Genomic DNA, 12,882 nt, shown 5'->3' on the forward strand with positions numbered 1-12,882 from the left:
GGGATTTAGGTTGGTTAAGAAGTGATGACAACAGACCAAAAATCCCGATCCTGAACATTTAGTACGAGTATGAGGGATTTAGGTTGGTTAAGAAGTGATGACAAAAGACCAAAAATCCTGATCCTGAACATTTAGTACGAGTATGAGGGATTTAGGTTGGTTAAGAAGTGATGACAACAGACCAAAAATCCTGATCCTGAACATTTAGTACGAGTATGAGGGATTTAGGTTGGTTAAGAAGTGATGACAACAGACCAAAAATCCCGATCCTGAACATTTAGTACGAGTATGAGGGATTTAGGTTGGTTAAGAAGTGATGACAACAGACCAAAAATCCCGATCCTGAACATTTAGTATGAGTATGAGGGATTTAGGTTGGTTAAGAAGTGATGACAACAGACCAAAAATCCTGATCCTGAACATTTAGTACGAGTATGAGGGATTTAGGTTGGTTAAGAAGTGATGACAACAGACCAAAAATCCCGATCCTGAACATTTAGTACGAGTATGAGGGATTTAGGTTGGTTAAGAAGTGATGACAACAGACCAAAAATCCCAATCCTGAACATTTAGTACGAGTATGAGGGATTTAGGTTGGGTAAGGGGCTTAGACTCAAATTAAAATGGTTACTTCCTATAAGGCAAAAAAACAAAAACTTTATAAACAAAAAACTCAGCATCCTTAAATTTTAAAGAACTCAATCCTTTATCATCCCTGTTCTTGTGCCAGAATACCAAATGAGATTCAAGTGATGTACTTGTTAGTGCTTCTCAAAAATACAAATGTTTCACTATTATAATTTATTAAAGGCTTTTTTCTGACTGTCAAAATCAGATCTTATACTAGTGGGAAATGTTATTTTTTAAAGTAACATTGTATTAAAGTATAAATGACATTGTTAGTTATTTACATTTATAATTGACATTGTTAGTTATTTCATGTATAAATGACATTGTAAGTTGTTTACATGTATTTATGACTGAAAAACAGAAATATGCTACAATTTTAGAAATATGCTACAATGTTTATATAAACATGCAAGCTTAATAAAAAGTTAAATTACATTAAGAAAGCATCAGTCTTTGGAACTTTCAATAACCGGTTCAACTCACGATTGTTCTGGACATGTTCTTCTATCATTTCAATGTTGATGATGCTGCAGAGTTCGGCAAGAGTCTCCAGGTGGTTGATATGGATGATCAGGGGTCGGAACACATCATACAGACATCCACACAGCCGCTCCAGCATCTCACTACAATATTACATGTCATTGATTGGAAAATAACAGCATTGATTGGAAAGACAGGTCATTGATTGGAAAATAACAGGTCATTCACTGGACAATTCCAGGTCATTCACTAAAACACTATAGTTCATTCACCGGAAAATAACAGGTCATTTACTTGACAATTCCAGGTCATTCACTAAAACACTATAGGTCATTCAGTGGAAAAATACAGGTCATTTACTGGACAATTCCAGATAAATCACTATAACACTATAGGTCATTCAGTGGAAAAATACAGGTCATTTATAATTAAATCAAAGTTTTGGTGCTAACTCCTATGAAAACTATGATCAACCCTAAATCACAGAATAGTTTTCGCAATAGTCGTTTATGTTTGGTCCCATCCTGCAAGTCGGAGGATAGAAAGTAATATGAAGGTGTTGGAAAAAGGACAAAAAATAAACCAGATAAGCTGGATAGTCAGACTATAGTCAAACTGGAACAGTACCATTGTTTTTAATTGGTTTTTCATGCAATTTAACAAGTACCATGTACTTTACTGTGTCTACCCAGTTTTGGAGTGTTTTTTTTCAGAAAGCTTTACCCGACCATCTCAAATTTGTGCCAGAAATGAAGAGGTAATAACTTACTCAAGCTGGGATGTTGGTTTTGAGAAGAAGTTAAAGTAAAGTTGATATTCATCTTCACACACATGTACCATGAATGCACAACCACTTCGCATCTGTAATGAATAAAAAAAATCATATATAATAACACACACACCATTGATAAGCTTGATCCAAATCTATCAGTATTTTAATGCTTAAATTGTGCCTCATACGGCTTGCCAATTATAAAAACAGATTCCTTTAATATCAAATATTTTAAACCAATCACATGTGTGCACTTAAATATAGTAAAAAACAACAACAGGCCCAAATGTTTTGAAACTTCTTAAGTCCCTTATAACAGAATTATGCTTATCTCACTATCTTTATTCTTCAATAATTTGCATTATATTTACCTCTATAAGAGTTTTTAAACTTTAGACAGGAATTATATATATGATAATCACAATAAACCGCTTTTCATTTATCAAAAGTCAATTGAAGTATACATTTTGGCTGATTGATTGAAATAAGCTACTTAGTGTATTAAGCTTAAGAAGTTTCGAGAAATTGTGGCCAGAAGCACAGCAAGCTGATGCAAACGCATGCAGAACATGTCTGAGACCGTATAAAATCAATAAGTGGATGCTTTGACCATTCACAAAGATAATGAGAACATAATACGTACCAGCGAGCAATGGTCTCTGACATGTTTGGAGGCCAGGTCGTTGATAGTGGATGTGATACTGGGGGCCAGAAGCTGTTCCCTCTGAGAGAAGTAACACTGATGACAGTCTGACAGAATCTGCTCATACCTAAAACAGGGGACATATAGTGTAAGATATTTAAGGCCAGGTCGTTGATAGTGGATGTGATACTGGGGGCTAGAACTGTTTCCTCTTTCACAAATACTCTGGTTATTATCTTCAATGATACAGGTAACTTTATAACGTTACCCTTTGTGTGAATTGGCACCAATGAAATGTATGTGAAATGCTGGACACATGACCTGGTTTCTTCTGTGTTAAAACTATGTCTCCTAACCATTATACAAAGTAGAACCCCATTTAAACTGAAATTACTGTTACTAATCAATTCAATATTCATTCTTATGCTTAATATTTCAACATACTCCGGTGCCTTCTCAATCCTGATTTCAAGCTGTTCCATCAGCGATTTCACCCTCGGAGCATTCGCTCGGAACTTCCCATAAAATAAGGTGAAGGCATTCTCATTGGCTGACTGCTGGGACTGCTGGAAGAGATATATAAACAGATATGTTTCCTGTAGTGAGACTAGCATGAAAGTTGATACTTTCCTGCCAATTACAAAATGCTTCCACTAGAAATGTAAAGAAGAGCACCACCTGAGGTAAAAAATGTATTCAATAAGTAAACTCTTGACTTACTGATTTGAAAGCATATCACATTCGCAGTTTTAAACGTTTTCACCTTTCTGCCCCAACATCTTTATAATGAAAAAAGGATATGGATGACAGTAGGGACATACTGTTTATGTGAACTGTGTGCTGTATTCATTTTGTTGTTGAAAAGTCTTCAGCCATCAGTTATACCTTGGAACACTGTTGGACAAATTCTCTCCCAGACAAAATCCTCCCACCAACATTTCAAACACAGACAAAGAACCCAACCAACAACGCAGCCCCTCACTTTTCGGAGTAGAAATGTTGTAAAATGTAATAACATAAAATACAATACCTTTATAATAAACATGGTAAACAATCTTTGAAAACCTTTTTGATCTTTGAAAATTGCAATAATAGACTAGTTCACTATCATACAGATGAGACTCTGTCCGTCTCAGCTAAAATTGCAAGGAGGGATTTTGTCCCCAGGAAATTTTGTCCCAGTGAGTTCTTGTCCTTCCCCTACCTTGGTATGCTTAACATGCTGTGTTGAAGCCTGAAGAATGTTGGTCACATGTGTCTTCATAAGGTTCAGGGCCCTGGACAAGCACTGCTTAAACCGGGCAAGGTACATGTCCGACTCTTTGTAGCGAGGCTGTAGTATGATAAAAAATATAATAATATAACATGTGATCCGTGTCTTATTGAGTGTTTCAAATACTGTGACAGGTTACATATCTGATAATATACATCTTAAGTCATTTTTTTATTTAATATTAGTGTCAAATCAAAAACGTTTTTAACATTAAAATTGTGCCGATGAAAAGTATTTTAACAATTCTCAAGAGATTATATCAAATGACCAGTGAGATACATAAATAAGAAAATGAGCTGAAAGTTTAAAGTGTATTGTACGCAAGGCCACCAAGGTCCGAACCATAAACACAAACAAAAGAACATACATATATAAGGTCTAGTATCCATAGATATGTTTAAAAGTGAAGCAGAAAAAGGCAAATACAAGAAACTCCTGTGTACCTACTTACATTGTTTTTAATATAGAGTATGCACTCATCCATTCTTGACAACATTGGGACGAACGATTCATTGGTCACGGTCAGTGTTGGCGATCCAAGTTTCTGCAAGTAAAGTTTTAGAATGCAGTATTTTATGTTTATCTGAGGAACATCATTGGGTATCTAATCTGAGGAACAATTAAGTGCTTAACATCCTCGTAGTGGATGCTTGTTTATATCTTTATATAAACAAGAAAAGGTGAAAGGTTGCCTCAAATCTTGTTAGAAATACAGCAGATCAGAAGTGTATCAATTAACCTTTCAGAGCAGTAAAGGTTTGAAAGTAAACAATGAAGATGTTAACAATGTTGTTAACTTTAATGAAGTTCTGAACCATCAGCCCATTGTCTCCAGACAAAAAGCAACAGTTTAATTTGAATTGGCAACACCATTTTCTCCTAAAACTCAATGTTAACACCTTAAGACCAAACTTACACTAGATATGCTCTCCAGCTCATTGAAGTAGGACAACTTATTGCTGATACTCTCCGCTGTGTTCATCAGCTGAGTCTGAAGTGTATCAACATCAATGTAAAAATACCAAGGTTTTAAAATGCTTCTTTCCGTATAATCATATAACAAATATAAAACATATTTCAAAGCAAGAGTTTTGGACATTGCCTTATGTTTGTGTATTGTCTCTGGCAACATGTGTTACAGTGTACAAAGTTTCAGTTGAAAAGCTTGAATGTTTTTTAGTTATGGCCAAAGATTGCACCAGAATGACAATGATGACACAAAGACAGTGCAATACCTACACTTTTTTCTAACATAAAGAAAAAGAAAATATTTTTATTCCATTTCACCCCTGTACAAAACCATACGCCTCTAAGTCTAATAATTTTAATACAAATATTTAACAAAGGAAATAAATGTTTAATCATTCGGGAAGTGACGCTAATACTTAATCAAACTACAGGTACATGTATGTTAATTTGAAAAATTATAATTATAAGCCCAAATTAAAAAATCTAAATGTAGAGCCAAATTGTTCACTGACCTAGGAACTAAGTAAGCATAATGGATACATGTGCATCAAATGTACTCTGTCAACACAGCAAAAGACATTACAGTTTCATCTGACATTTCACCTGTTCATCCAGGAGGTGCTCACAGGCCTCATGAAGGGCGTTGGTTTTCGTTGATACGTTGATGTACTGACTCTGTAGCTCCATGAGGTGTTGCAGCCCTGCAGAGACTTCATCCAACACGCGGTCACACTGGCTCCGGTGGCCCGCTAGTTCTTCCATGTGGTATCTGAGACAAGATAGTTGAACTTTAGTGCGTATAATTATTGCATTTGTTACCATGAAAGGCTCCAGTCCCTCGGAGAATTGTCCAACACTTAATCACACTGGCTATGGTTGCCTGCTAGTTCTTCCATGTGGTATCTGAGACGAGATAGTTGAACATTAGCATGTACCGTATTATTCATGAAAGGCTTCGGTCCTGCGGAAAATTCGTTCAACACTCAATCACACTGGCAACGGTAGCCAACTATATACAGTTCTTCAATGCGGTATTTGCGACAAGATTATAATAGCTCAACTTTAGTGTGTATTATTTTTGGGATGCTCCAGCCCAGTGGAGACTTGGTCCAACAGTGGCCTAGTCGTTCCTAAATGTGATACATGGACAATATTAAAGAGAAATTGTGACTTTCATTGATAATGTTGCATGCATATATTGAATTTAATATTTTAGACAGTTTTTCATTTCGATCCTCCTCTCTAATAATGTAACTGTTTTGTATCTTAAGATCAACAACAAACCCAAAGACCAAAACAAATCAAACATTTTTAATAATTGTTAAAACACAATCCTTCAGCAGGGATGTACAGATATATTTGCATGTACTATCAGGTATGTTTCATTCAGTAAGGATTTGTTAAAATCATTATCTAAAACAACTTAACCTCTGCACTCAACCTTAAAAAGGAAAGCCTTTGAAATTACCTGAAAGGCAGCTCTTCTTCCTCCTCAATTTCATTCTCAACCTCAGCAAACCAGGAGAAAAACTGAAATATGAAATGTAATTGAAAGGTACAGTACACAACTTCACATGGGCTGAAAAACTTAAAACTTGTAGCAAAGTGATGTAGAAACTCATAATATATTATCATAAGTACAAGTGTCAATATCTTTTTATCGATAATCAGATTTGGGGAATTATGTCTAGCATGTATTAAACATTATGCTAACATCTGTCAGAATACCTGAAACAAATAAACCATGACTGCTCTATTTTGCAAGCAAAACGATCATAAGGAAAACCAGGGAATCTTCTTATAAACCTAGACACACCTGTTGTGAATTATCAATCCTGCCTGACCCATCAAGATCTGTAGCCTGCATGTACTTGTGCACGATGCTTTGGGCCTTATCCTCTGTTTCATTCCCTGATGTGCGGGTTTGGAGCATTGATTGTGATCCTTCGTCAGCAGGGAGCTGAAATCATTTTAACATTGTGCCATTAAGCATTAATCTTTATAATGGAATAAAAGAATAAATTATGACTATGGGCATGTCATCAAAACAAAAAATAATATTGCAGCAGATATCAAACCTTTTACTTTAAAATATATTGCTTACGCCTATTTTAATTTTACTCTGCTTTTATATCAATCAGAATTAGTATGAAGACTTTTTAGACGCCACTTCGCTTACAATGCAGATGAGTTTGAATTAACTGTTAGAAGCAGTATTCGCCCCACGCCCCCCCCCCCCCAACCACTTCTACCCTACCCAACCTCCCCGATATGGCTCAAAGTGCCCTCCTTATATTTACTGAAAACAGGGAAAAGGCTCTTGATGACAATCAGCATATTATATGGCAGCCATCCTAATGGACCTTTTTAAGGCACAACTTAACAATTTCGGGAAAACTGCTACTGGTACACTTGTCACTATTTCAGAGACAAACTAAGTACCTCAGCTGGCATTGGTCTTTCGTTTGAAAATTTCGCAAGTTCGATAAGAGCATCTTTCTGCGATGTTGTCAATGGTGCTTTAGGGTCGCTTGAAGAATCCCAATGGGACAGACGTTCTCTTAGTTTACGTTGGTCAATACCCGGAAGCAACGTGTCGGCCATTTTGCTGAAATGTAAACGGCATATGTAAAAACGGCCAAATTAAAACCGGTGTGAACTTCTCACTTACAAATTTACACAATCAATGAATCTGAGCAGTGGTTGAACATAGAAAAAGGAGGAATTCTCCGATATACACTGTTTAATGAGCAAAATACCACCTGGGAGTAGGAATGTTATTGGTCTAAGATACGGGATCTGGTCATTTCGTAACCGCTAAATCTTGGTTATTTCGTAACCATTCTGTTAGTCAATTCGTAACCGTCAAGTAATCAATTGGTCATATGGTAACCATCAGTTAACGAGGTGATAAATGATACACTTAATTAGCACCTCGTTAAGTGTATTGTTCGAACTTGAATGTATATGGCACAGCAACCAAGACACCAATTGGGAGACATTACTCAAATTCTCGCTATTAAATAACAAGCCAATAATTTACGTTATTCAATAGTAATTATATATATCATGGTAAATTCGAAATGAATTGTTAAACTACTAAAATATGTTGATTATTTTCTTACATTATGTTTACTTATAAACAATAATTTGTGATTGATCGCGATGTATTATGAGTATACGTTTACATATGATCAAGGGTCATTTTTGACCTATTTCATTGACTGTATTTGTTTGAATTGTTTAAAACGAACACAATTTTGTTCTGTTCTTTTCTCAATCGAGCCATATTCCATTCTACATACTTTATAACCGAAACCGACAAAAACAGCCTAAAATGATTAGTTATGGTATTAATTTCCAATTACACAATACGAAATTAAACATATCAACACATTTTTAATACAATAAGCATATAAAAAGCGCATACTCTCATTCGGCAAACTCATTACATTTTACAATACTTCTACGCAATTAAAAAAAATGGCATCATTGACCAAAGCGTGGGTTCTTTGATCAATAAAACATGTTAAATACACACACTAAATAGAAATCTAAAGTTATATGGTCAATATATTTAAAAATAATGACTTAAGGTTGCATCACAACTCGTCTCAATGGTAAAACATTTATGAATTAAAAAGAATATTACATTTAATACTCAACCTACTTATAATACTTCATTTGCAACATAAAAAACTAGCTAGTTTGAATGTTTCTATAATTTGTCATAGTTTCAGAGTTTATTGGCGAATCGTACTACACTATTAAGAATTTGGCAGGAATAAAACTACTAGATTTAACTCCATTTTCTGTGTTTCATACTTACAGTATACTTATTTCTGTAAACTCAAATGGTATTAAATTAATTCCTCATATATGAGCCAACGGTTACGATATGACCATTCGATTTCTTAACGGATACGAATTGACTACCTCAATGGTTACGAAATGACCAACATTGAGCGGGTACAAAATGGAAAGGTTACGAAATGACCATAATTCCAAGATACCACCACTATCTAACGCAATATAGCCGTATATATATATATATATATAACCATCTCGCTCACTTGCCTGGCGCTCGGCATTTAAAGGGCAGTGCTAGGAAAAGTGGTGTACTCAGTACTGGTTTAACCCAGGAAAGTTGTACCCCGTGCATCGGTGCTTTACACCGAGCACGTAAAAGAACCAAGGGGTCTCTTCAAAAAAGAGCTAGGATATCGCACCCGGACTTCCTTGTATCCCACCACTGTCTCTTCCGCGTGCTGTCCCTTCAGCAAAAACAAAGGACCACGTTGGAAATAAGTGCTTGCACTTTCACGGGTTATCCTTGACCGCAAAGTCTAAAGAAATACATACATACATGTTCATAATAATCACTATTTCTAAGTATGCAGTATCACAAGGCCCGGTGCTAAGCTGCCGCCCCCCGCTTACCCCACCCGCCATTTTTTTATTCCGGATAACACCGCCAATACACACGCATTGGCAATCTGCAGCAATGTGGATAGTGCCCATACGGTTAACGCACATCATTTGCGACCGAGCACCGCATTTCACCCTAAGCTGCCGCCCCTCGCTTTTGCAGTCATTTAATATGTTTTAATGTTGACATTCATTATACTGTCTTTTGTATAAAAGAAAGTGTAAATTGGGTGTGTTATAACATGACTCCATCTGCACTCAAATCTATTAATCAATCAATTTATTAATCAGTCAAGCGAACAATCAATCAGACAGTCAATCAATCGTTGAAATATGATATTTACAACATCCTAGTACAGATTAAGCTATGAATAAGTTTACCTATTTACTGTTCAAGTTCAGTTTGTTCTGTAAAAGTGTTTTTCATAAACAATCCATCACGGAAGTTAATGAAATGTTATTCAAGAATCACAGCAGTGAAAACCTATTGTGTTTTTGTAATGAATGAAAAGAATGTTAGACCTAGATGTCCCCTACGCCCCAGAACCTGGTCTTCCGGCGTCACATCACCTCTGTCTAGTAGTATTAACCCTTAATTAAGTTGGCATGATCCCCTATTTTGTTTAATTATGTATAAGTTGACCCCCTGTCCCTTTCTGTTACCCTTATCGCTATTTCTGAAATAAAGTGTGGTCGTAATTTAGCAACAAACCATTTAAGGTAGCACACCCCTAATGAAAACCTCCACTTGAAACTCTTCAGTTTTAATGCTTTAGCCTATGTTGTTAAGCACAGGACTACAAATCTTTTCAGGGTTTCAAAATAGTGGTTCGAATCCAGCCAGAAGCAAATATATTTTTTTCTTCTTTGTTTTCATTAGCTAACATTTTTTTTTACAAAAGTTAATATTGTATTTTCATTAAAAAGTAATTAAATATATTTTTACACATAAATATTAGCTTATGTGAAGATTTTATACCTTGCAGGCACGGCTGAAATAGCTGTATTTAGTTTACTAATTTGCTTTTGGTTGTTTCTTATTGGCTGCTAACTCAGGGAGCAGTTATTATTTTTACATTTTACCAGTTATTCCCCGTTAACTACAATGGCCATATTAGCGCACAAAAACAATGAATCCTGAATTATACTTTGAAGCCCTTAGTGTGATTTGCTATTTCAAATACATAATACACAATGTCCGCATTCGACTGAAATTACAATTGTGTAGTACAAAGCAAATAGAAAATATTGAAATTCCTCGAGAACAAAATGTAATTTTAGAAAACAAATTCAAATAAAGAGAAGACGAAATAAAAGCTAGCAAATGCAACAAATACTTAGAGGACGAACTACGTCACCAAGTACACCAATAATAATGCTTTCTGCGACAAACACAGAGCAATTTTGTTCAGCAGGTATGATGTGATGAATTAAAATATCAATATAGAGCGGAAATAATATCTTAATTACCTGTGTTTAACAATAAGTGGAAAATATAAATATACAAAATGGATCTGATATTGATAATATAATACACGACTTTACACATACTATTCATGTAAATCTTTATAACCGTTTGTTTGATAAGGCCAATTAAGAGATACCAATGTTGTCAAATTCGTAACGGTTTGCCTCGACAAACAGGCATTATGGAACTTAAATTGTCATGTATCCTTGACAATTCACGGTTAAAGGATAAAAATACATAAATCGAGGCGATTCTGGAAGGTAATGCAGATCCCAGACACATCATTATGTGTAGGAGATTTGATATCGTTATACACGTACGATATAATGGCTTCAATAGACTATATAATTAGATTCCAATTACGAAACTTACAGATTTGAAAGTATTTAACATACCAACTAGAGATGAGAGATATGATACTTGATTTTCGTAAATAGAACTGATTTAAACGATAATTCTATTCTTGACAGTATTTTCCTATTGCTTAGGTAGTTGGTATACACAAATGGTCAAACATTTGGCATGCTGAGATGACCCGTCGTTTATTTTATCGGGGTTTCAAGTGTACTCAAGTTTCTTTTATATATGTATGTACTGAATGCCATATTAGAACATAAACCCGGATTAGTCTACGATTGAGTACCACAGCTATTCATCCCTAGGCACTGGATAGCAATCACTGTATGCTCTGGTGTAAAGGCTGAATAGTGTCCGTATCAGATAATTGTGAGCGCTTCATACTCTGGTGAAACATGTACAACATTTACTTGTGCTCCGTTGATTTAACTGTTTTAATTTGTTCTTTAGTCAAGGGTCACTCCGTCCAAGGAATTATTTCTCATTTGTATATCTTAAGGCGTTTTGTTAAATGATAAGCTCTTCATTATTGCTAATGAATTTACAATATGACGCAAACTACTGATTGGCAATAGTCAAAGACATCAAACGACCACCGCCAATTAAAACAAGCACACATGTATTGGATGAGCGTCGAATGAATGTTTTATTCAAATAAACTACGGTTAATAGTCATCCTTTGGTGATGTTGAATTTTTAATTATCTTGAGTATCAACAGCCATATTGAAATAAGTAGCTTTGGAAGTAATAAACGACGAATGTACAAACGACCAAAAGAGAAATCGAAATGATAATGTAATACAAAATATATTAATATAGCGACATATATACGTACGCAATATCCTGTATTGAATATGACTGCCATCAATTGTACTGGCATTATCAGACATTATATAAGACTCTATAATAGTTATTTACTTTTTTCTCTTATTATTCCTTCTGAGTGACACTGAGGCTTTAAACAATCTGAAGTTTCCGCTGGTATTCTAGTCATTGATATTAATGCCACTAAACAAGGTGCTATTCATGTAAATCTTTATAACCATTGGTTTGTCCCTTTGTACTTTTAGAGCATTTTACGGACATTTATGGATTGATTGGAATACAAATGACAAATCTTAAGTGTGCATGGACATTAGAAACACACAGTTAGTTTTTTTCTTGGAAATAACATGTTTATGCATGAGTGTTCCTGCAATATTATATGAGATGTCCTCAGAACATCGTATAATTTTCTGGGTGAACCTGGATTCACATCAATATTTAACAATATTTTCTTTACCAGTGATTTTATTTATCGATGAGAATGAGCAAGAGTGATCCCTTGTGCCGACATTAACTTTGCTTGCTTGAAAGAACTTCTGAACAACCGTATTCTAGTCATTATTTTCTAAAACCACAGACTAAATTCAAGCGGAGTAATCAGCTTTAAGTTCGCGTGAAGTTTACAGCATAGTTATTATGTTTGGTTCCTCCAAATCATTTAACCTTTTTTTTGCATTCAAATCCAACAGGTGAAATGAGCCTCTGCTTGTGTTCGCTATTTCCATACTTAGGATGTGATATGCTCGCCACAGTGAATTATTTCTTGAATATTTGTACTCCTTGAACACCCCAAACAACTTATATGAGAATTCCATTGGCAAGCGTTGTTTCGTTGTGCATGGCGACATGACTATATTTTATGACTTCAAAGTTATAGGTAAACTTTAGAAGTTATCCAGCGGTGCCTTGCGTAAAACGTCCTTGTATTATCTTTTTACTCATCAATTAAGTTAAAGAAATATACCGCTCGAACAGAAGCATGACAACAATAGGGAATTCTTAACATGAAATACTATATATTTTCTTCTACAAAAGG

At 35.1% G+C, this 12,882-nt stretch overlaps 1 protein-coding gene across 2 annotated transcripts in view; it reads right to left on the bottom strand.

Annotated features, from left to right (window-relative positions):
* Positions 1-7,371, bottom strand: part of LOC128220277 (conserved oligomeric Golgi complex subunit 3-like) — a 28,701-nt gene extending 21,330 nt beyond the window's left edge. For both annotated transcript variants that reach the window (XM_052928616.1, XM_052928615.1), the window contains exons 1-11: positions 7,210-7,371; positions 6,584-6,727; positions 6,236-6,297; positions 5,371-5,536; positions 4,715-4,789; positions 4,250-4,342; positions 3,730-3,858; positions 2,970-3,091; positions 2,526-2,652; positions 1,880-1,971; positions 1,114-1,253 (exon numbers count right to left, since the gene is read on the bottom strand). In XM_052928616.1, the coding sequence (XP_052784576.1) occupies positions 1,114-1,253; positions 1,880-1,971; positions 2,526-2,652; positions 2,970-3,091; positions 3,730-3,858; positions 4,250-4,342; positions 4,715-4,789; positions 5,371-5,536; positions 6,236-6,297; positions 6,584-6,727; positions 7,210-7,371 (1,312 nt within the window). The remainder of the gene's footprint in view (positions 1-1,113; positions 1,254-1,879; positions 1,972-2,525; positions 2,653-2,969; positions 3,092-3,729; positions 3,859-4,249; positions 4,343-4,714; positions 4,790-5,370; positions 5,537-6,235; positions 6,298-6,583; positions 6,728-7,209) is intronic.
* Between the last annotated feature and the right edge of the window lie 5,511 nt (positions 7,372-12,882).

The sequence above is a fragment of the Mya arenaria genome, chromosome 15, assembly GCF_026914265.1.
Source record: "Mya arenaria isolate MELC-2E11 chromosome 15, ASM2691426v1".
NCBI classification, from domain to species: Eukaryota; Metazoa; Mollusca; class Bivalvia; order Myida; family Myidae; genus Mya; species Mya arenaria.